General features: G+C 43.2%; 1 protein-coding gene across 1 annotated transcript in view; it reads left to right on the top strand.

Moving 5' to 3' along the window:
* The window catches only part of col7a1 (collagen, type VII, alpha 1), a 325,194-nt gene that overhangs the window by 273,279 nt on the left and 24,151 nt on the right, over positions 1–27,764 (top strand). Inside the window, exons 98-110 of the mRNA XM_073072948.1 lie at positions 645–680; positions 2,174–2,209; positions 7,540–7,599; positions 11,908–12,033; positions 14,064–14,135; positions 18,069–18,104; positions 18,192–18,251; positions 20,052–20,096; positions 20,188–20,223; positions 23,921–23,956; positions 25,514–25,570; positions 25,670–25,741; positions 27,673–27,744. Of these exons, the coding sequence (XP_072929049.1) occupies positions 645–680; positions 2,174–2,209; positions 7,540–7,599; positions 11,908–12,033; positions 14,064–14,135; positions 18,069–18,104; positions 18,192–18,251; positions 20,052–20,096; positions 20,188–20,223; positions 23,921–23,956; positions 25,514–25,570; positions 25,670–25,741; positions 27,673–27,744 (744 nt within the window). The remainder of the gene's footprint in view (positions 1–644; positions 681–2,173; positions 2,210–7,539; positions 7,600–11,907; positions 12,034–14,063; positions 14,136–18,068; positions 18,105–18,191; positions 18,252–20,051; positions 20,097–20,187; positions 20,224–23,920; positions 23,957–25,513; positions 25,571–25,669; positions 25,742–27,672; positions 27,745–27,764) is intronic.

Genomic DNA, 27,764 nt, shown 5'->3' with positions numbered 1-27,764 from the left:
CTGGGCAGTAAGGGTGAGATTTTCAGGATCAGAATCAGGTTTACTATCACTGACGTATGTCACAAAATTTGTTGTTTTATGGCAGCAGTGCAGTGTAATACATAAAATATTTTTATATGTTACAAAAGAAGTATAAAAACTAAATAGCACAAAAAGAGAGCAAAGTAGTGAGGTAGTGTTCATGGGACATTAGGAAATCCAACGGCGGAGGGGAAGAAACAACTCCCAAATTATTGAGTGTGCATCCTCAGGCTCCTGTACCTCATTCCTTGATGGTAGATATCATGCCCTAGGTCCTGAGGGTCTTTAATTGTGGATGCCACCCTCTTGAGGCCACAGCTTTTGAAGATGTCCTTGATGGTGGGGAGAGAAACCCCACTATCCCGACCCTATTAATGTTTCTGCCTCCAATGCTCTGCCCCCAACTTCTAATTAGTGCTGTACTTCTCACTGGGGCTTTGCATGTCCAGTTCTCCCGAGCCAAATGCTGAAGGATGTTTCTCTGCCTTAAAGACGTTTATAGAGTCCAATGGGCTGTTGGTGGCTATCTTATCACACTCATCCTCTGTTGGATTAAGCTGGAGACTCTTTTTCTTTGATTGTTGATTACGGTGAAGATTTAAACCTGATTTCTCTCGTTCAAGGGTGAACAAGGTGAACCCGGAGAGCCTGGACAGGATGTGAGTAGTCAATGGATTTACCCAGTTTGCCGTCTTCATTGTAAATAAGATTTGCTAAGTGATAAGTAGTTATTTTAAAGACAAGAATTTCTTTAAGAAGAGAAGGGTACATGTACACAGTTTAAAAAACACACACACACACTTGGACAGTGTACTGTATTAGATCAATTGCAAGAATGTGGCAAGTGGGATTGTGGCCAATCGGTTGGGCCTCCCAGGCACGGAGGGCTCTCGTTTGGTCGCGGGTTTTTGAGTACGTATGTTTTCGTCTTGGCGGGCCCGGTTTGTTGCTTCCACCCTGAGTTACTCAGTGTGTACTGGTACGAACGTGACTCGGTAAAAACATTTAATCGTACCATACTGTTGTTCTTGCTCCGCGCATACCTAACAGGCAGGTACAGAAATAGGAAGGGATGGAAAGCTACGACCCAAAAACAAGCAAATGGGATTAGCATAGATAACTGTCTGGTATGGGATGAACAAGTTGGGCAGAAGGACCTGCCTCCATGCCATGTAGTACTGAACCTATGAGAGTGGAGAAATGGCCCTTACTCAATAGCTCTGCAGAGTATTGATTACTAGTTGTAATTGCCTCTACACATCCCTTTCCAAAGTAACCAATAAAACCAAATGTGAGGAGTTCTGACACTGTCGCGTGCATTTGGTGTTAATTGATATGTTGATCCATGTGCCTATCTAAGAGTCTTTTGGGGACATTTAAGAGTCTCAGACAGGCATGTGGACGACAGAAAAATGGAGGGCTATGTGGAAGGGAAAGTTAGATTGAGCTTAGTCTAAGTTAAAAGGTTAGTACAAAATTGCGGGCCGAAGGACCTGTACTGTGCTGTCATGTTCCAATGTCTGTTTGATAATCTGCGCCAGAACAACTAGATGGTTCCGTCCAATCAACAGAGATATCAAAATGAGAAAGATTCTGCATTAGCTCTCTGAGCCCAGACTCACTGCTGGACTGAGGCATACTCTGGTCCTGAGGAGTCCTGCATCAGAATTGTTGCTTCCGGTGAGACTCTAAGTACAGATCCCATCTTTCCTCTGATGGTCTAATCTATACCTGTCAACATTTTATAAACTTCCATCAGGCCTCTCCTCGGCCTACAACACGCCAGGGAAAACAGCCCAACTTATTGCACATAAGTAATCTAATTGTGAAAGAGCTTTCACTAGCTTTTTACTATTAAATAAAGTCAAAAGGAATCAGGGGTAGGAGTCATCCCCTTGGCCCTTCAATCCCGCCCTGCCATTCAACGTGATCTACCCGAGGTCTCGGTTCAACCACGGTACCAATTTCACACAGCCCTCAATTCCCCAGTCTTTTAAATATTTATCTCCCTCCACTTTAAAGTCTCCAAGACTTAAATATTAATGACACGGTTCCACCTTTATGTGTCTGCAGAACACTTCACGTGGGGTGTGGAGAGCCTATTGTTAAAATCATACTCCTTTCAATATATTTTAATAACTTTTTATTGCAGGGTGCAAGAGGCTCATTTGGACTCAAAGGCAATAAGGTAAATGATGTCTGTGCTCTGACTGCTTCAGTATTACTGATGGCGACCGGAAAGGGCCTGCCCACACTCCCACTGGTATCAGGTCATTATTGTGGGAGCTTGCTGTGCATGGATATGGCTGCTTTAAGTTTTCACTTGGTGGTAACGGACTTTGGGATGGATTGAAGTCAGCAAAGGGGTGATAGACATGTGAGTCTCGCTCCAGTATGGGAAAGCAGGTTCAGTATATCAGGACTGATTCGGCTGCATTTAGTGACTTAAAGAAACTCAAAAGTTCAAAGGAACTTTATTATCAAAGTACGTAGAGTGTAGGTCACCCTATGCTACCCTGAGATTAATTTTCTTGCAGGCATTCACAGTAGAACAAAGAAATCCAATAGAATCAATTAAAAACTACACACAAAGACTGGCAAATCAACCAATGAGCAAACAGCAAACTGTGCAAATACAAGGTAACCAAATAATAAACAAACAAGCAAATAAATAAATAAATATGCTGAGGACGAGTTTTAGCGTGAATCCATAGGTTGTCAAGGTGAGTTGTTATCCATGCTGTTTTAGAAGCCTGACAGTTGAATGATGGTGTAGGACCTAAGGCTCCTGTACATCCCATATGGCATAAGTGAGAGGAGAGCATGTCCTCAATGGTGGGGATACTTAATTCTGGTTATGATCATCTGATGGTATGTACAGGGGTGAAAGAGCCTCATCCATAAGATATAGGAGCAAAATTAGGCCATTTGGCCCATCAAGTCTGCTCCACCATTTCATCATGACAGATCCATTTCCCTCTCAACCCTATTCTCCTGCCTTCTCCCCATAGCCCTTCATGCCCTGACTAATCAAGAACCTATCTACCTCTGCCTTAAATATACCCAATGACTTGGCCTCCATAGCCACCTGTGCCAACAAATTCCACAGATTCAACACTGTCTGGCTAAAGAAATTTCTCCTCACCTCCATTCTAAATGGACATCCCCTCTATTCTGAGGCTGTGTCCCCTGTTTCTAGACTTCCCCACCATAAGAAACATCCTCTCCACATCCACTGTATTGAGACCTTTCATTTTTCATTTCCTTTTCAATCTTTTTTATTGATTTAAAAAAATAAGGATAAATACAAATTGGAGAAGTTATATCAAATACATAATTCAATAAAAGTACAAACAAAGAAAGGGATATACACTGTCAAAATCATGTATAGAATAATATTGTTACTATATAAAAGGAACCACAACTCCTCTTAACAATTCATTAAAAAAGACTCAGAATTTCTATTATTGAGAAGAAAAAAACCTAAAACAAAAAAAAAATGGGCAGTCCATTTTGAAGATATAATTACAAAAAAAAAGGGAAAAATCCTTCTGGTCAAATCTGAAACTTCACAGAGAAGAAAAAAAAGACTACCTAAAGAAGTAAAACCAAGAAAATTTAAATCATTTGAAAATATTGAATGAAAGGTCGCCAGGTTTGCTCAAATTCAAAAGATGTATCGAACGTCTGACTTCTAATTTTCTCCAAGCTTAAACAGGACATAATCATATAACCATATAACAATCACAGCACGGAAACAGGCCATTCCGGCCCTCCTAGTCCGTGCCAAACTCTTAATCTCACCTAGTCCCACCTACCCGCACTCAGCCCATAACCCTCCACTCCTTTCCTGTCCATATACCTATCCAATTTTACCTTAAATGACACAACTGAACTGGCCTCTACTACTTCTACAGGAAGCTCATTCCACACAGCTATCACTCTCTGAGTAAAGAAATACCCCCTCGTGTTTCCCTTAAACTTTTGCCCCCTAACTCTCAAATCATGTCCTCTCGTTTGAATCTCCCCTACTCTCAATGGAAACAGCCTATTCACGTCAACTCTATCTATCCCTCTCAACATTTTAAATACCTCGATCAAATCCCCCCTCAACCTTCTACGCTCCAATGAATAAAGACCTAACTTGTTCAACCTTTCTCTGTAACTTAAGTGCTGAAACCCAGGTAACATCCTAGTAAATAATGGAGGAGAGCCGAAAAAAAAAACCAGTAGGAGGATTGGGATCCTTACAATACAACAAAATAGCTCTCCTAGCCAATAAAGTTGAAAAAGCTATCATACGTTGAGCGGACGCAGGAACATTTCCTGCTTCCTTCGGAGTGATCCCAAAGATTGCCGTAAGTGAATTAGTTTGTAGGTCCAAACCTATGACTTTAGATAACATTCTAAAAACATCCCTCCATAAATTATTTAACTTTATACAAGACCAAAACTTATGAGTTAAGGTAGTCACCTCAGTGTTACATCTATCACAGGTGGGATTTATATTAGAAAAAATACGCGCTAGTTTATCTTTTGACATATGCATCCTGTGCACTACCTTGAACTGAATCAAGGAGTGATGGGCGCAGATAGATGAATTGTTAACTAAATGATAAACTTTGTTCCATTGATCATCTGAAAGTGACTCCTGAAGTTCCAATTCCCAAGCATGTTTAACCTTATCATTAGACGTCATTCATAAATTCATGAGCAGTTTATATATAATGGCTATCAATCCTTTTTGAAATGGTTTAAGCTGAAAAATAGCATTTATCATATTTGGTAAATGAGCAAATGGATAATTTGGTAACAAATCGCGTTTTAAAATAATTCCTAACTTGTAAATATCTAAAAAATTGTGCATTAGATATATCATATTTATCCACTAGCTGTGAAAAAGACATTAAACAATTCTCTAAAAACAAATCTAAAAATGTTTTTATTCCAACAACACACACAAAATGCTGGTGGAACACAGCAGGCCAGGCAGCATCTATAGGGAGAAGCACTGTCGACGTTTCGGGCCGAGGCCCTTTGTCCTGACGAAGGGTCTTGGCCCGAAAAGTCGACAGTGCTTCTCCCTATTGATGCTGCCTGGCCTGCTGTGTTCCACCAGCATTTTGTGTGTGTTGTTTGAATTTCCAACATCTGCAGATTTCCTTGTGAATGTTTTTATTCCCTTAGTTTTCCATGTTAAAAAGGCCTTATCCAGAATTAATGGTTTAAACCTTTCAACCTTCAATAAGTTTCATTGTGATACCCCCTCATTCTACTGAATTCCAGTGAGTACAGGCCAAGAGTCATCAAACACTCCTCATATGATAAGACTTTCAATCCCAGAATCAGTTTTGCCCACTGATGGCAAAATGAGAAATCCTGTTGAGAAGAACACAGGAAAATAAAGAAATAAAATGGAATCCATAAAGATCCATACATAACAAAGGTAGAGTCCCTGCAAATGAATCTACAGGTTGTGAAGTCAGTTTAGCGCTAAAGAAGTGAAACCATTCACGCTGGTCCAGAAACTCGATGGTAATAGAGCAACAATTGTTCCTGAATCTGTTGATGTGAGACCCAGGACTCCGTTGGTGGTAGCAAAAAGAGTGGGAGAGGAAGCAAGACCAGCTGGTTATTAACCCTTGTCTATGTACAATCTACAGCCACCTTGACCTGCCCCCACTTTCCTCATAAATCTGAGGAGGAAAACTTCAAGCCATTTTAAAAGGAGTCTGAGAAATTCCTCCTTAATCCTAAATTATGATCCAGAAGTTGAGAATGACCACCAGTATTCAGCCTGGTGGTAAGCCATAATTTCAATACTTTTTCTGGGTCTTCTTCAGTTCCCTAATCTGAAAACTGAAAGAAACTCACACTCACCAGTGATCTGTTCCACATTCTACAAATTACAAGTCTTCCTTGTGTCCTACAGTCTGCATTGTTTCAAATAGTGGCAGAATCTAGGACCAGAGGGCACAGCCTCAGAGTAGTGGGACATCCACTTAGAACAGAGATGTTGAGTACTCAAAAGGCCAAATGGTCTAATTCTGCTCCTATCTCTTGTGGTCTTATATGTAGCCTCACCCCTCACAACTCCTGTAATCTGTTCCAACTCTTCAACCCTCTCTGTTCAAACATAGCAGAAGTTGAGGAATGTAATCAGGAAGAGGACTATTTGCTGGTATTCCATAAGGCCAAAAACATGGGAGCAAAATTAGGTCATTCAGCCCATCAAAATCTGCTCCACCATTCAATCATGGCTGATTTATTACCCCTCCCAACCTGATTCTCCTGCCTTCTCCCCGTAACCTTTGACACCCTTGCTAATCAAGAACTTACCAATCTGCACTTTAAATATACCCAATGACGGCCTCCACAGCCATCTGTGGCAATGATTTCCACAGATTCACTATCCTCTGGCTAAAGAAATTCTTCCACATCTCTGTTCAAAATGGACATCCCTCTATTCTGAAGATGTGCGCTCAAGTCCTAGATTCACTCACTATAGGAAATATCCTCTCCACATCCACTCTAAGCAGACCTTTTAATATTCAATAGGATTCAATAAGAGTTCCCCTAAACTCCAGTGAGTACAGGCCCAGAGCCATCAAGTTCTTTCCAGGAAACATTCTCATGAATCTCTCCAATGCCAGCATATCTTTTCTTGGATAAGAGGCCCAAAGCTGCTCATAAAACTTCAAATGCAGTCTGACCAATGTCTAGTAAAGCCTCAACACTTTGTTTTTATACTTCAGTTCTCTGGAAATGTTAACATTGCATTTGGCTTCCTTACCACTACATCTTCACTCCAATGGCTAAGGATTGTGCATGTCAACAAAACTAGGATTGTCCATCATCCCAAAACCTTCTCTACATCAATGGTTCAGTAGCACATGTACCAAATGAGTTACAAAGATAGCTGTAATCAGTTCTTCTGCTGAAACTTTGTTCAGAAACTAAAATAGTGAAGGCACGAAATTAAAGATTCAACATGGTTTAATGTCATTTCCAGTTCACAAAATGTAAAGGAGAACAAAATAATTGTTATTCCAGATCCAATGCAGGACAAAAAAACATAAGAATACAAAATATAACAAACACAATAAATATAAATACATATAGTGGCTTATATACATAGATTGATGGTATGTGTGTGAATTGACAGTAGGTACAGGTGTATTTGCTCAAAAGGTGACTCTGGCAGGAAATTATAAAGTGGTTTTGGTTGGTGGTGTGGAGGGTTGGGTTAGTGGGTGGAGATGTTTATCAGCCATACTGCTTGGGGAAAGTAATTGTTTCTGACTCTGGGGCTCCTGGCGTTGATGCTATGTAGTCTGATGGGAGTGGGACAAACAGTCCATGAGCAGGGTGAGTGGAATCCTTTATGATATTGTTGGCCTTTTCCCAGCATCTTTCTGTACACGTCTTTGATGGCAGATAAGCTGGTGCAGGTGATGCATTGGGCAGTTTTGAAATACGGATTTTTTTGTAACCAATCTCAAATTTTCCTCCTCATAGGGTGAAGCTGGCATTGGATTACCTGGGTCCCCAGGACTACCTGGTCCTCCAGGTCTTAAGGTATTTGATGTGCTCGTTGATTATTACTGTTGTGTGACTATCCAGAAACCTGTAAAAGAAAGTCTTCAACATTGCATAATCTGCAGATGCTAAAACCAAAAATTGCCACAGAAACTCAGCCAGTCAGCCAGCACCTACTGAAAGACAAGAAGTTTCAAGTCTAGCATCCTTCAGGGAAAGAGAGAAACATTAGTCTAGGTAGCAGAGAAGGTGGGGGAGGGTGACGGAGGAACTAAGGGAATTTCTCCAACGGGGACTCAATTTTTCTGAAATCTGGAGTGGAAAAACAAACTGCTGGAGAAACTCAGTGGGTCAGACAATGTCATAGAGATCACAGAAAAGTACAGCACATAAACAGGCCTTTTGGCCCATCTAGTCCATGTAGCACCATTGTAGAGCCATAGGAATGGTAGACAACTTGGGCCAAGCCCTCAGTCGTGGTGTCAACTCGAAATGCCAACCAAGCCTTTGCCTCTATGAAAACTGCCTGACCCGTGAATTTCCACCAGCAGTTTGTTATTTGTCTCTGATAAAATGAAAGTTCAAAGTAGATTTTATTATCAAAGTCCATGTGTATCACCATATACAATCCCTGAGATTAATTTTTCTACGGGCATACTCAGCAAATCTATAGAATAGTAACTATAACAGAATCAATGAAAGGGCAGCCAGAGTGCAGAAGACAACAAAGTGCACAAATGCAAGTATAAACAAATGGTAGATAACTAGAATATGAGATAACGAGATAGAGTCCTTAAAAGTGAGACCAATGGTTGTGGGAACATCTCAATGGATAGGAAACTGAGTGTAGTTATCCCTATTTATTCAAGAGCCTGATGGGTGAGGGGTAGCAACTGTACTTGAACCTGGTGGTGCAAGTCCAGAGGGTCTTGTATCTCCTATGTGATGGCAGTAGTGTGAAGAGTGGTGGGGATCGCTGATAATGGGTGCTGACTTCCCATGACAGTGTTTCATGTAGATATGCTTAATGGTGGAGACGGCTCTTCCTGTGATGGACTGGGCTGAATCCACTACCTTCTGTAGGATCCTCTGTTCAAAGGCATGGTGTAGATTTATGATAAAGTCTTTTTATTTTGATCTGGTGTTTTAAATAAGCCATCTTCAAGTCATACCAATAAATGAGAAATGAATACTATAACAGAAGAGGTTCTGCTGATGCTGGAAATGTAGAATAGCATACACAAAATGCTGGAGGAACTCAGCAGATCACACAGCATCTATGGAGAGGAATAAACAATCAATGCTTTTGTCCAAGACCCTTCATCAGGACTGGAAAGGAAGGGGGCGGGGAAGAAGCCTTGATTAAGAAGGTGGGGGGAGGGGAAGGAGTACAAGGTGGCATCTGATAAGTGAGACCAGGTGAGGGCAAAGGAGGTGGCTGGGTGAAGGGGTATGAAGTGAGAAGATGGGAGCTGAGAGGTGGAAATGGTCAAAGGCTGAAGACGAAGGAATCTGATAGAAGAGGAGAGTGGACCATGGGAGAAAGAGAAGGAGAGGGGACACCAGTGGGAAGGAATGAATCCCAAAATCTCCTTTGCTTATGAGGGTTAATTTGAAGGACTGTTGCTTGAAAATGTTTGGAATATTTCTCCTGTTCAGTTTATGTCAGCAGAATTTCTATATAACTCTACCATGGCCCATTTCAGCACCACTGGTTGTGGACAGCGCAGATCCATGGCTGGACAGCTGATCTGGTCAATGTGTTGTCAGATACCCTTTCTAAACCATGTTCAGAGTTTGTAGAGCAAGAGACAGCACATGAAGAAGGGCTGGTCGAGGTTTTCTTGGATATTGGTTGTGCATGGATCCCATCAAAAGAACGCAATAAACTTTATTAAAACAGCTGGCTTGGATAACTGCCCTTTCCTCTCCCCAACATTAATGTCCTCTCCAACTTCCCTCCAAAATATTGCCCAGGAATTTGTTACTCTCTCCATCACAAATCTGGTGCCAGCTGCCTCTAACAGATTGGTGTCACCAAGCCCAATGCCCAAACTCAGCCTGTGCCCAAGCAAAGCCAAACTGTTGCAAACATTCATTGCCATTTGTGGCCATTTTCCTGTCCCAATGTCTTTCAGATGGGAAATCTAGAGCATTGTACACAAAATGCTGGAGGAACCCAGCAGGTCAGGCAGCATCTATGGAGAGGAATAAACAATCGATGTTTTGGTCCAAGACCCTTCATCAGGGATGGAAAGGAAAGGGGAGAAGCCAGGATAGGGTGGTGGAGGGAGAAGAAAGAATACAAGCTGGCATGTAATAGGTGAGACCGGGCGAGGGCAAAGGAGGTGGGTGGGTGAAGGGGTATGAAGTGAGAAGATGGGAGATGAGAGGTGGAAATGGTCTAGGACTGAAGACAAAGGAATCTGATAGAAGAGGAGAGTGGATCATGGGAGAAAGGAAAGAAGAGCGGACCCCAGAAGAGGTGGGGGGATGAATACCATAATTTTCTTTGCTTATGAAGATTTATTTGAAGGGCAGTTGTGGCTATTTTCCATTCCCAACATCTTTCAGATTGGTGCTATGACCAACCCAGAATGTTGCCACACAGTCCTGCATGTCCTGATGATGCCACCCTTACCACCTGCCTGGTCTCATAACCCCGATCTGCTGCTATTGAGTGTCAGCTTGGAGAGTAGTCCAGGAAGACAGGATCAGCTGAAGTGTGAACACATTTTGTCTTCAACCCTGAGGGAGATAGAGGAAAACGGGGTCAATCCTAGCCACAAATGTCAGAAAGTCCAGAGTTCAAGGCCTTAGGGTCCTGGCATTAGTGAGTCTGGATTTTGAAGCCTGGAATTCAGGTTCTCATCCAGGGACCTCATTCATTGTCATCAGAAAGTTCTGGAGTTGATACCAAAGATCAAATCTCAACAGTCTATCAGAAGTCCAGAATGGACAAAGAAGTGGCAAATGAAATACAATGTTGGAAAGTGTATGGTCATGCATTTTGGTGGCAGAAATAAACAGGCAGACTATTATTTAGATGGGGGGAGAATTCAAAATGCAGTGATGCAAAGGGACTTGGGAGTCCTTGTGTAAGATACCCTAAAGGTTTACCTCCAGGTTGAGTTGGTTATGAAGTAGGTGAATGCAATGTTGGCATTCATTTCTAGAGGTATAGAATATAAGAGCAGGGATGTGATGTTGAGGCTCTATCAGGCACTTGTGATACCACACTTGAAGTATTGTATGCAGTTTTGGGCTCCTTATTTTAGAAAGGATATACTGACATTGGAGAGGGTTCAGAGAACATTCCCAAGAATGATTCCAGGAATGAAAGGGTTACATTTTGAAGAATGTCTGGCAGCTCTTGGGCTGTATTCCCTGGAGTTCAGGAGAATGAGGGGAGATCTCATAGAAACATTCCAAATGTTAAAAGGCCTGAACAGATTTGATATGGCAAATTTATTTCCCATGGTAGGGGAGTCTTGGGTAAGAGGGCATGACTTCAGGATTGAAGGATGTCCATTTAGAACAGAGATGCGGAGAAATTACTTTAGTCAGAGGGCGATAAATCTGTGGAATTTGTTGCCACGAGCGGCTGTGGAGGCCAAGTCATTAGATACATTTAAGGCAGAGATAGATAGGTTCTTGATTAGCCAGGGAATCAAAGAGTATGGGGTGAAGGCAGGGGAGTGGGGATGACTGGAAGAATTGGGTCAGCCCATGATTGAATGGCAAAGCAGACTTGATGGGCCGAATGGCTTACTTCTGCTCCTATATCTTATGGTCTTATGGTCTAAGATGAGGTCTATTGGCCACAGCCCTGGGTCTGTGAGTCTGCAAGTCCACTGGAAGCTGAAGGCCAAGAGGCCTGTCCTGGGGTTGGAGGACTGTGTGTTGGTAGGTGGGTGGGTGATAGGAAGGAGCGGGGCTTGTTTTGCTGCTGTTTTGTAGTTGTTGCTGCTTGTATTGTCCTGTGTCATGATGGACAAGCAATATTCATACCAGAATGTGTGGCAACACTTGCGAGCTCCCCCAGCATGTCCTTAGGTTGTGCAGGTTGTTACCAGAGCACTGTTATCATTCGATGTAGATGTGATCTGAAATTGAACATGAACCTTAAAACAACACTCAAAGTGAAACAGCACACGCAACATGCTGGAGAAACTCAGCAGGTTGGGCAGCATCTATGGAGGAAAATAAACAGTCAAAGTTTTATGTATTCCCCTCCTAACCTGCTGAGTTCCTCCAGCATGTTGTGTGCTTTGCTCAAGGTTTCCAACATCTGCAGAATTTCCTGTGTCTCTGAAAGTGAATAACAAGTTCTCTTGCTCTTTTCAGGGAGACACTGGGACCCCAGGTCCTCCAGGACCTCCAGGACAGCAAGGACCAGTTGGTATCACAGGGCAACCAGGCTTGCGAGGGGAAGCTGGACTACCTGGCCCACAGGGACCACCAGGAGAGAGGGTATGACAACCATGCACATGAGAAACCCTGAAGCTTACCTTCGCCAATAGCTAGACCACCATGACTTCATTTCTCATGTTGTCTTCAAAAATACCAGTGCTATTACAGTGGAGAAAATAATTAAAGTCCCATTAGAGATTTACCAAGAAGTAGGGTAAATTACAGTTACATCTGTAGCCCCTTGCTGACAACAGAAGTGCAAACCTAATGTTGAATGTGTTCAGCTCCCACTTCAGTGGATGCACAAGGAGGGATCCCCTGTCCCAACTCCTGAATGATCCCCTTCTGCTCATGCCACTTAGAACCAGAATCAGATCAACTTTATTATCTCTGACATATATTGCAAAATCTGCTATTTTGCTGTCAGCTAGAACCAGTGGTCATTCTCATCCGACCTCTCTCATTAACAAGGCAGTTTTTCCCACAAAAACTGCCACGCATTGGATGCTTCTGGTTTTTCATACCATTCTCTGTAAACTCTATAGACTGTTGTACATGAAAATCCCAGGCATCAGCAGTTTCTGAGATACTCAAACCACCCTGTCTGGCACCAACAATCATTCCACTGTCAAAGTTACTTAAATCACATTTCTTCCCCATTCTGATGTTTGGTCTGACCAGCAACTGAACCTCTTGTTCATGTCCCCATGTCCCCACTCAACGCATTGAGTTGTTGCCACAGGATAGGCTGATTAGATATTTGCATTAATGAGCAGGTGTACAGGTATACATAATAAAGTATCCAATACTGCACATATAACAAAAAGAGAACAAAAAATCAAGATAGTATACATGGGGTAATTGTCCATTCAGAAATTTGATGGCAGAGGGAAATGAGCTGTTCCTAAAACTTTGAGTGTGAGTTGCTTGGCTCAATATGTTGGGTCCAGGATAAATCTTTGCAGGTGTTTACACCCAGGAACTTGAAACTGCTCACCCCTCAGTAAGGACAGGTGTGTTCCTTCGACTTCCCCTTCCTGAAGTCCATCATCAATTCCTTGGACTTACTGACACTGAGTACAATATATCCCACTTGAACGTTGTTAAAGAATTTGCATCTCTCAGAAGTTGATTTCATATCCCACAATTTGCCGTGCAAAAAATATAATTCTGCTTATCTGCCAGCTGTCCATTATATTAAACATGTGACCTCTAATGACTGATTTTAAACTTCTAAAGAAAGATAGACCAGCTGTATTTGTCACCTGTGCATTGAAGCATTTCACACAGTGCAATGTATCACTTGCATCAACTACCAACACCGTCTGCTGATGTGCTGAGGGCAACTTGTGAGTGTCTCCACTCTTACAACACCAACATGATATACTGGCAGCTCACTAATCCTAACCCTAACTGTGAGTCTTTGGAATGGGAGGAAACCAGAGCACCCAGAGGAAGCCCACGCAGTCACAGGGAAAACGTCCAAACTCCTTCCAGGCAGCGGTGAGAATTGAACCCTGATCAGTTATCACTGGCCTTGATTGCTACAGGACTGTTACAAATTCCAGCATTTGTCTGCCTGTCCTCTGGTCCTAGACTCTTCCACTCTTAAGAGGTATCCTCTACACGTCCACTCTACTTAGGTCTTTCAATATTCGGTGAGATTCATCTTTATTCTTCTAAGCTCCGGTGAGTACATGCCCAGCGCCATCAAATGCTTCTCGTATCTTAACCCTTTCATTTTAGGGATCATTCTCATGAACCTCATTTGGACCCTCTCCAATGCCAGCACATCATTCCTTATGTATGACACGGACAGCTACTCACAACACTCCAAATGCAAGTTGGAAGGTTAATTGACCATTGCATATTGTTCTAAGTGTGAAAATGTGCGATAGAATCCAGGGGAATTGATGGGAATGTAGGGAAAATTTAGAAAATGGTATTGATGCAGGAGAAATGTCCATGATGGTAAGTGTACCATAGGGTTTATTCCTATCTCTGACTCTGCAACGCTAACCTTAGTAATCCAGTCATTTTATCATGAGACTCATTGCAAGAGTATTCTTTCAATGTTTTTTTTACTTAAGGGTTTATCAGGACTTCCAGGAAGAGATGGAACAGTGGGTGTACCAGGAGCACCAGGACTACCGGGACCACAGGTCAGTTCACCATGTCAAGTGTTACATTGAGTCAGTTCACAGACCATAGAGTCACAGAGCAATACAGCATAAAAACAGGGCATTCAGACCATCTGTTCTGCCTCATTCCATCAATCCATACCTGGACCATAGACTTCCATACCCCTCCCATCCATGTACTTATCCAAATATCTCATAAATGTTGCAATCAAGCCTACATCCACTACTTCCACTGGCAGCTCGTTCCATACGCGCACGACCTTCTCAGTGAAGAAGTTCCTCATCATGACTCCATTAAGTATTTCACTTTTCACTCTCAACCTGTGAACTTCACTTCTTGACTTACCCAACTTTGGGGGGGGGGGGGGGGGTAAGCATTAACCCTATCTATGCCTAATAATTTTGTATACATAAAGGAATAGTTCCCAACCAGTGCGAAGAACTGGGACTAAATCAGTTATCTTTAGACTAAAGATCTCCTAAACTGATAAACACAAGAAATTCTGCAGGTGCTGGAAATGCAAATCAACACACAGAAAATGCTGAAGAAACTCAGCAGGTCAAGCAGCATCTATGGAAATGAATAAACAGTCGACGTTTTGGGCCAAGACCCTTCTTCAGGACTGGAAAGGAAGGGGGCAGATGCTAGAACAAAGAGGTAGGAGGAGGGAAAGGAGAATAGCTAGTCGGTGATAGGTGAAGCCAGGTGGATAGGAAAGATTCCTTCCTCTGGAGAGGAAAGAATCTGATGGGAGAAGAGTGTAGATCATAGGAGAAATGGAAGGAGGAGGGGACCCAGGGGAGAGGTGATAGGCAGGTAAGAAGAGGTAAGAGGCCAAATTTGAAAATAGAAGAGGGGAGAGAGAGGGGTTTTTTTTGTAGCTGGAAGACGATGTCAATATTTATGCTGTCAGGGTGGAGGCTGTCCAAACAGAATATAAGGTGTTGCTCCTCCACTCTGGGGGTGGCCTCATCATTCCACAAGAAGAGGCCATGGACCGACATGTTGGAACGGGAATGGGAATTAAAACATTTGGCCACCAGGAAGTTCCACGTTTGGCAGATGGAACAGAGGTGCTTGATGAAGTGGTCCTCCAATTTACAATGAGTCTCACCAAGCTAGTTCTCCCAACTGAACTACTTCAGCAGGTGGAAAGACAGTAGCTGTCTCCAAAACCTGTTTCTCCCAGTGCCCGGATGAGGGAGTGCTGCGTTGTACTGTCAAGGGGTGCTGTCTCTCAGTGGTGGCTACATCACACGCTGCCCAATCAACTGCTTGTGCTCACCATGAACCGTTGTGCTTACTGTTTACAGAAAACGTCCTTCCTGGGGCCCTGCCACAGCCCTTCTGTGAAGTGAGGCAGTACGCAGACTCCGAAAAGGTTGTAGTGCTTGAATTGGAAACCTTGCCAGTGGATATTCCAGTCCGAGACCCTTTGTCAGGACTGGAAAGGAGGGAGGAAGAAGCCAGAATGAGAAGGTGGGGGAAGGGGAAGGAATACAAGCTGTCAGGTGATAGGTGAGACCAGGTGAGGGGGGAATGTGACTGGCTGGAGGGGGGTGGGGGGATGAAGTGAGAAGCTGGGAGCTGATAGGTGGAAGAGGTAAAGGGCTGAAGAAGAAGGAATCTGATGGGACAGTGGACCACGGGGAGAAAAGGAAAGAGGAGGAGCACCAGCCGGAGGTGATGGGTAGGTGAAGAGAAGAGGAGGAGGGTGAGGGGAACCAGAATGGGGAATGGATAAAGGAACACAAGAGATTCTGCCGATGCTGGAAATCCAGAGCAACAGATGTAAAATGCTGCAGGAGCTCACCAGGTCACTTAGCATCTACGGAGTAAGCAGCTGATGTTTCGTGCTAGGCATCTTCAACAGAATAAAGGGAAAAGGGAGAGAAGAGGGAGAAATTATCAAAGAAATAATGTTTAGAGAAAGTAATGTTAATGCCATCAAGTTGGAAGGTATCCAGATGGAAAATATTCACAGTAATTTAAGAAAAATCACACTTCATTGCTGAAGGTCAGGTGAATGGAGCCACTTTGGAGGTGCTAGCTTTGGCTGGTCTAACATCAATGGGGCACTTACAAAATCCTCCTTCCCTCCTCTCAGCAACCTTACAGAGAAAATCTAGACTCAGCGCTGAGTCCAGGGACAGAGCAAATTAAACACACCACATTCCATGCCTCAGCCTCGGAATTCTGGACCGTGCCAGCCAGCCTTTGGCATAAACCAGTTCTGTAAAACAATATCCCGTCTGCCCATTCAGGTGGATCTAACGGATTGCATGGCGGTGTGGAGTCCTGGCCTGTATTTCTCTCTCAGTCAACAGCACCAAGGCTGAGGCAGGTAATCAGGCCCTCGCTATGCAAAATTAGCTTGCTGCACTTCCATCTTACAAAGGTGGCTACACTTCCAAACATGTTATTGGGATGTCTCGCATTATAGATGCAAATATTGTAAAACATGACAAAGATCAGATTTGCTGTATTTGTCACATGTACATCGATACTTCCGAATACCAGAATATAATTTGCGTCAACAGCCAAGGATGTGCTGGGGAAGGCTGCAAGTTTTGCCATGCTTATGGTACCAACATAGCATGCCCACAATAAACTAACCCTAAACCATATAACTTTGGAATATGGGTTAAAAAAAACAGACCACCTGGAGGAAATCCACATAGCCAAGGGGGGAACTTCCAGACTCCTTTCAGTCAGCGGCTAGCAGCGAAATTTAACCCAGGTCGCTGGCACTGTAATAGAGTTACACTAACTGCTTCGCTACTGTTTTGCCCCCAACCACCACACCACCGTGCAATTAACCCTAACCGTTGACACGGTAGCGGAGCAGTTAGCGCAACGTTAATACAGATCACGACAACGGAGTTTGGAGTTTGTTTCCGGCATCCACTGTACGAAAGTTTGTACGTTCTTCCGTGTGCGCATGGGTTTCCTCTGGGTACTCCAAAGTTGTACTGGTCAGTGGCTAATTGGTCATTGTAAATTGGCCCATGAATAGTCTGTGGGTTGCTGAGCGGCTCGGCTCGGTGAGCTGGAAAGGCCCGTTCCACACTGTATCTCTAAATAAAATATGCTATTGATAGCTCTTTGGAAATTCCAGACTTCCTGGATTACACCTGCTTAAAACACCATCGTGAGCTTCATAGTATCTACTGCATCAGGGATCAGAGGACAGATGCTAAACCCAATAGTCTTAACAGTCATGGATGTGTCCACAAGTATTTGGGATCTTATTTAATAAAAATAAAAAGCATAGGATTTATAAGAATTAAATCACGATTTTAATTATAAAATGACAATGTAGAGCAATATGGCTCATTACTGGCACTTTGGCCCATAATGTTGGGCTCACCTTTCTACCGATGCTTAAATTCCCACCCTAGGGTCTATGGACCCCACAGTTAATGACAGGGGTCCATGACATAAAAGGGGTCTTTCCCTTCTCCATGGTCCTCCATTTCTCTATCCTCCATGTGCCTATCTACAAGTTGCTCAAATGCCCCTGGCGTATCAGCCTCTATGACGAACCCGAGTTGGGTTTACAAGCAGAATGGGTCAAAAGAGCCTGCTTCGTGCTCAGTTAATGGAAAGGCTCCACGGCATTATAAAAAAAGTTGGAGCCCCTGCTGTATGACCACCTGGCAGCACGTTCCGCACTCCAACCACTCTCTGTGTAAAAACCTTCCCTCTGACACCCCCACTACACTTGGCTCCAATCACCTTAAAACAACGTCCCCTCGAATTAGCCATTTCTGCGCTGGGAAAACATCTCTGGCTGTCCACTCTATCTGTGCCTCTTCTCATCTTGTACGCCTTTTTCGAGTCACCTCTCATCCTTCTTTGCTGCAGGGAGAAAAACCCTAGCTCACTCTACCTTTCCTCATGAGATATATTTATTGAAATATGATTAATAATGAATTAATTTTTTTATGTAGGGTTTGCAAGGCTTACAGGGTCCACCAGGTGACAAGGTAGGAACCAGATTTCCACATTAATTTCCTATTATTCATGATGCATTATCTATCAATCCTGTGGTCATTTTTATCAATTCTGTGCAGGGTGAAACTGGAATAGGAATGCCTGGATCAAGAGGAGATAGGGGAGATCCAGGACCGAGGGTAAGAGCCCTTTTCTTCCTGCTTCTGAATCTCAAGCATGTGCTTTAACTTTAAGCTCTGCTGCTTTGTCAAAGTTGGAATATGACCGTGCAACCAGGTGGAAAGTAACCCTGAAGCTGGAAACCGATCTCCCTACAAAAACGGATTGCAGAGTTTGGAATCTGTTCCCTGTGCATTTGGTAGATCATAAGGTACCACATCTTAGAGCAGAGCTCGACTGAGAAGTTTCAGATGGAATTCAACACAGAGAAGTGTGGTTTGAATTTGAAGGCAGAATACAGGGTCAATGGTGGTATGGAGAAACAGAGGGATCTTGAGTTCCATGTCCATAAATCCCTCAAAGTTGCCACACATTTTAATAGGGTGTTTAAGAAGGTGTATGATATATTTCCCTTCATTAGTCAGGGCATTGCATTCAAGAGCTGCAAGATAATGCTGCAGCACCATAAAACCCTGGTTAGACATGTCATTTATTCTTTCATTATGTGCTGTCATATGATGTGGGTGATCATGGCCTTGACCATGATTGATCTTGGCAAATTTTTCTACAGAAGTGGTTTGCCATTGCCTTCTTCTGGGCAGTGTCTTTACAAGACGGGTGACCCCAGCCATTATCAATACTCTTCAGAGATTGTCTGCGAATTGTCAGCGGTCGCAGAACCAGGACTTGTGATATGCACCAGCTGCTCATACGACCATCAACCACCTGCTTCACGGCTAATGGAGGGAAGGAGCACCCTACACCTCCTTTGGTAGAGACGTATCTCCACCCCACCACCCACTTGGAATATTGTGTTCAATTCTGGTTATTTCATTACAGGAAGGATGTAGATGCAGAGGTGATTTTCCAGGATGTTGCCTGGATTAGAAAGCATGTCATATGAGGATAGATTGAGCAAGCTAGAGCTATTTCCTTTGGAGTGAAGGAACATGAGAGGTGACTTGATAGAGGTGTACAAGGTGATAAGAAGCATAGATCGAGTGAATAGCCAGAGACTTTTTTCCAGGCCGGAAATGACTAATCCCAGGGCGCGTAATTTTAAGGTGATTTGTGGAAAGTGTACGGGGGAGGTCAGAGATATGAGTATTACACAGAGAGTGGTGAGTTTGTGGAACACCCTGCCAGGGGTGGTGGTAGAGGCAGATACATTAGGGGGCATTTAAGAAACTGTTAGGTAGGCACATGGATGTTGGGAAAATGGAGGGCTATATTGGAAGGAAGACTTAGACTGATCTTAGAGTAGTCGAAAAGGTTGGCATGACATCTTGAACATGACATCTTGAACTGAGGGTGCTGTGCTGTGGTGTTCTATGTGTAAATCCAAAGTGCCACCCCACCCCTCCCCACATATTTTTCAATAATCAATCTGAAGGAGATGTATTGATTCCCAGTTCACAATCATATGGATGCAACAAAAGATAAGCATGTTTACAGGCTCCGAGAGTAATTGAATATTATTTTAAAGTTGCTTAACAAACTAGCGGAGAGTAACAACATGAAACATTACAGCACTGTTCAGGCCCTTCGGCCAATGATGTGGTGCTGACTTTTTAACCAACTCTAAGGCCAATCTAAACCTTCTCTCCACTTCTCTATCATTTGAGTCGAGTTCTGAAATGATGTTTTTTCCCCCGAAGGCTTTGCTTTAAACAATAATCACTTTTGAGGTTGACTCGTTATTAGTGTGTGACACATTTTGTAGCATGCTGGGATTGGAAAGGTGCAGACTTGATGTTTGTTTTTTTGCTGGTGCTTTGAACCAAAAACAGACTGAAATATTGTCATTCCTGTCTTTCCAGGGTGAAGATGGAAGGCCAGGCTTAGCTGGAGAACGTGGACTACCGGTAACTACTTCCCTCTTTGATCTTTTTAAAAGTGAAGTTTTAATTAGCTGACTCCATTTTAATTTTCAACCCTGCTCCATTGTTTTATCAGGGGCCTCCTGGTAACCGAGGAGAAATGGGGATCAAGGTAAGTACCTTCTATTCAGATCTTCTCTAAGCTGTTAGGCCTGTGGATGACATCCTTGTCAGGGTAGGAGGGAGGCCACGAGTGGTCATAGTCTTCCTGGACAGCTGTGAGGTTTCCTTTAAAACAAAGGTTTCCAAACTGTTTTTATGCCATGAACCCCTACCATTCACCAAGGGGTCTGTGGATCCCAGGTTGGGAAACTCTGCTTTACAAGATGCTGAGGGGAAGGTTTCACTGTAGAGAATACAAATGGATGACAATTGACACTGTGGCTTCATCCAGCACCTTTGTTCTGTCTGTAATGGGCAGGATTTTCTCGGCACCATCCATTTTAATTCCAATCCCCGTTCACATTTTGATATGTCTGTCCACGGCCGCCTCTACTGCCACAATGAGGCCACTCTCTGGTTGGAGGAGTCACACCTCATGTTCCTTCTGAATAGCTTCCAACCTTACAGAATGAACATCGATTTCACTAACTTCTGGTAAATTATCTCCCTTCACCTTTCTCTCTATTTCCATTCCCCATTCTGTCTCCCCTCTTACCTCTTCTCTTCTCCTCACCTGCCTATCACCTCCCTCTGGTTTCCCTCCTCCTTCCTTTTCTCCCATGGTCCACTTCCCTCTCCTATCAGATTCCTTCTTCTTCAGCCCTTTACCTCTTCCATCTATCACCTCCCAGCTTCTTACTTCATCTCCTCCTCCCCTACTCACCTTCATTCTCTCTCACCTGTCACCTGTCAGTTTGTATTCCTTCCCTTTCCATCCCACCTTCTTATCCTTCCCCCTTCCTTTCCATTCCTGTTGAAAGGTCCCAACTCAAAATGTTTATTAATTTCCATTGGTGCTGCCTGATCTGCTGAGTTCCTCCAGTATTTTTTGCATGTGGCACCATGGCCATTGTGAAATTGATAAGGAATGATTGACATAGCAATTTACAATGTACACATCAGGATAAAGGAAATTGCAGGTTCATTGGTGGGGGGGGGGGGGGAATATATGTCAACTTGAAGAGGTTTTGGCCACTGTAACATTGATCAGTGGAGACACCAACAGGATCTGGTACCTTGCAACATCAGAATCAAGAGCAAAAAGAAGTTGTTACCGAGGAAGTGCAATGCTGGTAGCCAATAAGGTACAAGGTTATAATGAGGTAGATTGTGAGAACAAGAATTCACCTTATCATACTAGGGTACCAAAGTTGAAAGTAACATTATTATCAGAGTACATATGTCACCATATACTGTCAAGGGATTCATTTTCTTGCAAGCAGTTCACAGCAGAACAAAAAAAAACCCAACAGAATCAATAAAAAATACACACAGACTGACAAACGACCAATGTGCAAAGGAAGGCATTTATTATGACTGATCCAATATTACAGATAGGACAATCCATAATAACCATCTGGATATAATATTACAGGGTAACCAGCAAGAACAACCTACTTAATAGATACAGCCTTTCCTAACATACAGAAATTGATAAGTGAAAATCACCAGAAATACGCTGAATTAAAATAAAAGTTGAAAGGCTTTGGAACATGAGCAGGTTATGCATTGTCCCGATAGTAATATCTACAACTGGTATCATCCCAAAGTCACTACACAATAGCCTTAAACAATTAGAGCTACACAACAATATCTATGTAAATCTTCAGAAAACCACAATACTGAACACCACTAGAAAAGTCCGAAAGTTCCTAGCAATTGAGAAATGAGTGTGCTTGGCTATGCCCTTACCTCAGGTTTTACCAGCTGAGGGGAAAAAACAATAAAATAAATTAATAGATAGTTCGACAAATAGTACTGAAATGAATTGCTCTTGAAAGTGCATCTGTAGGTTATGGAATTAGTTCAGTGTTGAGGTGAGTGAAGTTATCTACACTGATTGAAGGGTAATTATTGTACTTGACCCTGATAGTGTGAGGCCTAAGGCTCCTGTACCTCCTGCCAAAGGGCAGCAATGAGAAGAAAACATGGCCTGGATGGTAGGGGTACAAAAATGAACAAATAGAACTTAATTCTGGTTATGATTGGCTGTTGATATGGATATTGACATTCAACAGTCGTATAAGAATGGAAACAACTATCCCTGAGCCTGGTCTTCTGTGTTTTCAAGCTCTTTGTCCTCTGCCTGTCGAGAAGGGGGAGAGAAGAAAGAATATCTGGGGTGGGTGGGGTCTTTGATTATGTTGGCCGTTTTACTGAGGCAGCTAGAAGCACAGGCAGAGTCCATGGAGGGGAGGCTGATGTGCTGAGCTGTGTCCACAAATCTAACAGTCGTTTGCAGAGCAGTTGCCATGCCAAGTTGTGCTGAACCTGGATAGAATGCCAGATAGCCTAGTTCTGCTCCTATATTGTACGCTCATTATAGACCTGGGGGTGGCACCTGGATGACAGACTCGAGTGGAGCACCAACACTGAGACTGTACAGGAAGGGCCAGAGTCGCCTCTCCTTCCTGAGGAGACTGAGGTCCTTTGGAGTATAACCATATAACAATCACAGCACGGAAACAGGCCATTCTGGCCCTCCTAGTCCGTGCCGAACTCTTAATCTCACCTAGTCCCACCTACCCGCACTCAGCCCATAACCCTCCACTCCTTTCCTGTCCATATACCTATCCAATTTTACCTTAAATGACACAACTGAACTGGCCTCTACTACTTCTACAGGAAGCTCATTCCACACAGCTACCACTCTCTGAGTAAAGAAATACCCCCTCATGTTTCCCTTAAACTTTTGCCCCCTAACTCTCAAATCATGTCCTCTCGTTTGAATCTCCCCTACTCTCAATGGAAACAGCCTATTCACATCAACTCTATCTATCCCTCTCAAAATTTTAAATACCTCGATCAAATCCCCCCTCAACCTTCTACGCTCCAATGAATAGAGACCTAACTTGTTCAACCTTTCTCTGTAACTTAAGTGCTGAAACCCAGGTAACATCCTAGTAAATCAGGCCTGATTTACAGGCCTCTCCTTCATGTGTTCTACCAGTCTGTTGTCGCCAGTACGATCTGTTATGTGATGGTGTGCTGGGGAAATGGCATCAACACGGGTGATGCCAACAGGCTCAATAAACTGATTAGAAAGACTGGCTCCGTTATTGGAGTCAAACCGGACACACTGGAGGCTGTGGTAGAACAAAGGACCCTACGGAAAATCCTGGCAGTTCTGAACAAAGTTTCTCACCCTCTGCATGGCACTTTGGCTGAACAGACGAGCACTTTTAGTAACAGAGTAAGATAACTGCGCTACTCCAAAGAGCGCAATATGAGGTCATTCTTACCCTCGGCCATTAGGCTCTATAATGAGTCAACCTATAGCCAGAGAAGTGATGACTCCCTCCTGTTAGGCTGTTTGTGGTAACTTATTTTTTATTCTTTTACTTCTAATATTTATATCTGTGCACTTGTAACACTACTGTGACACTTAATTTCCTTTGGGATCAATGAAGTATCTGTCTGTCTATAGTCTAAAGGTATTTCGTTTTGCTGAGATTGCGGGTTCTTCAACTAAATTTTCAGTCTCCTTCCTGTACTCCAAGTCTTTGATATTTAAGATATGGTCCATTATGGTGGCATCATCTGTAAGCTTATAGATGGAGTTAGAGCACCAGTGGTGAAGAGGGCAGATACACAGAAAGCTGTTGTAACATTTAAGCTGAGGAAAATCCTTTGTCTTTGCATTGTAGGGAGAGTATGGATCTGCTGGGCAGAAAGGAGATAAGGTATGTAGCAATTTTACTGAGCACATAAACCCAGGTCTTGTATCTCACATTTGTTTTCTGCTTGTCGTCCCCCTTCTGTGACAAAACAGGGTGAAAAGGGACAACTCTTCAGAAGCCACCTGACGTCTATCAACAATTCGTGTCAGGCACTGAACAGGTCGCTTGTCCCTGCTCCAACATTCAGTAAAATTGTCATTAATCCTTCAGCCCAAGTCAATCTCCTACACAGTCGCAAAGTGTATTGATTGCAGTGTGAAAATGCTCAGTGAAAAGTCACCCACAGCCTGCTGAAAGAGAGAATGCCAAATATTCACAAGGCTCCGTGTGAGAATATGTCACCTCATCCTCTCAAATCTAACGTCCAAGACTGTGTCCTTGAATTCAGAAATCTACCCCTGAGAGGAGGCAGCCATTGTATAAAACCCTGAAAAAGTATGAGCTACCTATCCCAATGAAGGAGAATTGAATATCAGAGATGCCATTTTTTCAGAGGATGTGTAAGATCCCTTTCCAGTACAATTGAACAACTGAGGCTAAAAACACAAAGCATGGATATACAAGGTCAAGATACATGCAGATTCACAAAGAACAGCTTAGAAATGTCCACATAGTCTCCCTGCTCATGAAGATCCTGCCCTTATCGTATCTAATTTTGGTCCTATTTTAGATATGGGTGGTACAGCGGTTGGAGGTTTTAACTCACAGCCCTGGTTCGATCCTGACCTCCAGGAACATGGTCTCCTGAAACATTGAATGTCTCGCGCAGGTCCTCCACTTTCTTCCCACGTCCCAAAGGAATGCTAGTTATGGGTTCAGCTACTGTAAATTGGCCCTAGTACAAGTGCACTAAAGGAGAACTGTGGGTGAAATTAGTAGACATCAGAGCGAGGGAATAAGTTCCTCAGAAATAGAGTCATAGAACACTACAGCACAGGAACAGGTCCTTTGGCCCATCTAGTCTGTGACAAACTATTATTCTGCTTAGTCCTGTTGACCTGCATCCGGACTGTAGCTCTCCATATTCCTCCCGTCACATCCATTCATTGTGTGCCGTGTCGTATGATGAGGACGATCACGGTCTTCCCATGACCACAACTGTTCTTAGCAAATTTTCCCAAGGAAGTGGTTCGCCATTGCCTTCTCCTGGGCAGCATCGTTACAAGACGGGAGACCTCAACCATCATCAACACTCTTCAAAGATTGTCTGCCTGGCGTCAGCGGTCACATATCCAAGGCTTGTGATACGCACCAGCTGCTCATACGACCATCCACCTCCTGCTCCCATGACTTCACATGACCCTGATTAGGGGGCTCAGCAGGTGCTACACCTTGCCCTAGGGTGGCCTGCAGGCTAGCAGAGGAAGGGAGTGCCTACACCTCCTTTGGTAAAGACATATCCACGTACCTACCCAAAAATAACTAAAGACATGGGACTAATGGAAACACCAACCTAGACAAATGGCCTTAATGGAAAAATGTGGCAATTCAATAAACAATAACAACAGTGGAACGACCATTCATAGAACTAATAATCATTTCTTTATGTTCCCTATGCAGGGTGAAGCAATTGCTGTCATTGGAATTCCTGGGATTAGAGGAATCAAAGGAGAGATGGTAAGGAATAACATTATAGAAGTTAGGAAAGGAAAAGTTGGAAATATTTTTATTGCTTCTGAAGAGGTTAGGTGCTGGTAAACTCTCACTTTCTCACAGGGAGACCGTGGTCAGAAGGGAAGTGAAGGAGAAAAGGGAACGAAAGGAGAAGAAGGACCAAGGGGAGAGAAGGTACGTGCTCTGGTGACATCTTGTGGAGGATTCAGAGGATGAGGGTTCACATCCTGCAGATAGTGATTTGAACTATAAGCAACCTAAATTATTGTTATTACCAACTTTCCAGTTTGTTAATTAAGCTTTGGAAAAATCTGGAAATACAAGGGCCAGTAAAAGTGTCCAACAAGTTTGGATAATTCCAGGTTAATTAGAACGTAGAACATGACAGCTCAATGCAGGCCCTTCAGCCCACAATATTGTGCTAGCCTTTTAACTACTCTAAGATCAATTTAGCCCTTCCCTTCCACATTTGGTAGCCCTCCTTATTTCAAATACTCATGTGCCTATCTCTAATTGAGCTAATTCTACCATCACCCGTGGCAAGGCATTCCACACATTCAGTAGCCAGTTCTATGCATTCAGTTTATACAGAGAGTAGTCTCTGTGTAGAAAATTTACCTCTGACACCCCCCTGTATTTACTTCCAATCACCTTAAAATTAGCCATTTCGGCCCTGGGAAAAAGTCTCTGGCTGTCCACTTGAACTATGTCTCTTATCTTCTTGTTCACCTCTGTTAAATCACCTCTCATCCTCCTTCGCTCCAGAGAGAAAAAGTAAAAAGCCCTAACTTGTTCAACCTATCATGATAAGTCATGCTCTCTAATCCAGGTAGCATCCTGGTAAATCTCTTCCTCAACCTTTCCAGTGCTCCCACAACATTTCTATAATGAAGCAATCAGAACTCAACACAATATTGCAAGTTTTATATACCTGCAACATTACATCGCATCTATTGAACTCAGTTCCTCTGACTAATGAAGAGCAATACACCATACACCTTCTTCAAATCCCTATTAACTTGTGCTGTAACTTTGAGGGATCTAATGACATGGACCCCATGATTTATCACATGGCCGAGAATCCTGTTATTTACCCTGTACTCTGCCTTCAATTACGACCTTCCAATGTGAATCACGTCACACTTTATTAAGCTGATCTCCGCCTGCCATTTCTCAGCCTAGATCTTCATCTTGTCAATATCCCATTATAACCTAAACAACTTTGTACACTATTCACAACTCCACTGTCATGCAATCTGCAAAACTTATAACTCACCTTTTCACTTCCTCATCAAAGTCATGTACAAATATCACATAGAGCAAATGCACACAAAGTGCTGGAGATTTTTGGCCTTAGATTATTTACTTATCACATGTACATCTAAGCATACAGTGAAATGCGTTGTTTGCGTTAGCAACCAAGGATATGCTGGTGCCAGCCCTTAAGTGTTGCCAAACATTCTGGTGCTAACATAGTATGCCCGCAATGTTCAGCATAACAACGCACAAGCTTCAACAGCTAACCAAACCCCTTTTTAGGCCCCCCCACCCACATTTTCAGACAGACCTCCAGACCATGGCCCTGGACCCACAAACATCAGGCACCACACCAACCCTTGCAGAACACCATTTGTCACTGGCTGCCAACCAGAAAAGGCCCCCTTTACTCCCACGTTTGCCTCCAGCCAGCCAGCCAATCTTCTACCATGCTGCTATCTTCTCTGTAAAACCATTAGCCCTTATCTTTTTAAGTAGTCTCATGTGCTGTACCTCGTCAAAGACATGCTGAAAATCTAAATAACCAACATCCACACTCTCCTTTGTCTATCTTGCCTGTTAGTTCACAAAGAATTCCAGCAGGTTTGTCAGGCAAGATTTCCCCTTAAGAAAACCATGCTGACTTTGGCCTATTCTATCATGTGCCACCATGTACCCCGAAACCACGTCATTAATAGTGGCGTCCTCCTTGCCTTTCAAAATCTTTCATGTTCCCTTATATGTGGATCCTCAGCCACTTGTAAGCCAAAAGATGTTGGTAACAATTTGCATCAATGCTTTCTGCATTGAAATATGCCATCTGATTTGTTTTGTTCTTTTCCATCAAGGGACCGAAAGGAGACCAAGGCGATAAAGGCTCACCAGGCTTCCCAGGAGCCAGAGGTCCTGACGGGCAAAAGGTATGAGCCTGCGTTCCACC

Source organism: Hemitrygon akajei, chromosome 19 (genome assembly GCF_048418815.1).
Source record: "Hemitrygon akajei chromosome 19, sHemAka1.3, whole genome shotgun sequence".
Taxonomy (NCBI): Eukaryota; Metazoa; Chordata; class Chondrichthyes; order Myliobatiformes; family Dasyatidae; genus Hemitrygon; species Hemitrygon akajei.
The sequence above is the reverse complement of the archived record's forward strand: the minus strand, read 5'-3'. Positions and strand labels throughout refer to the sequence as shown.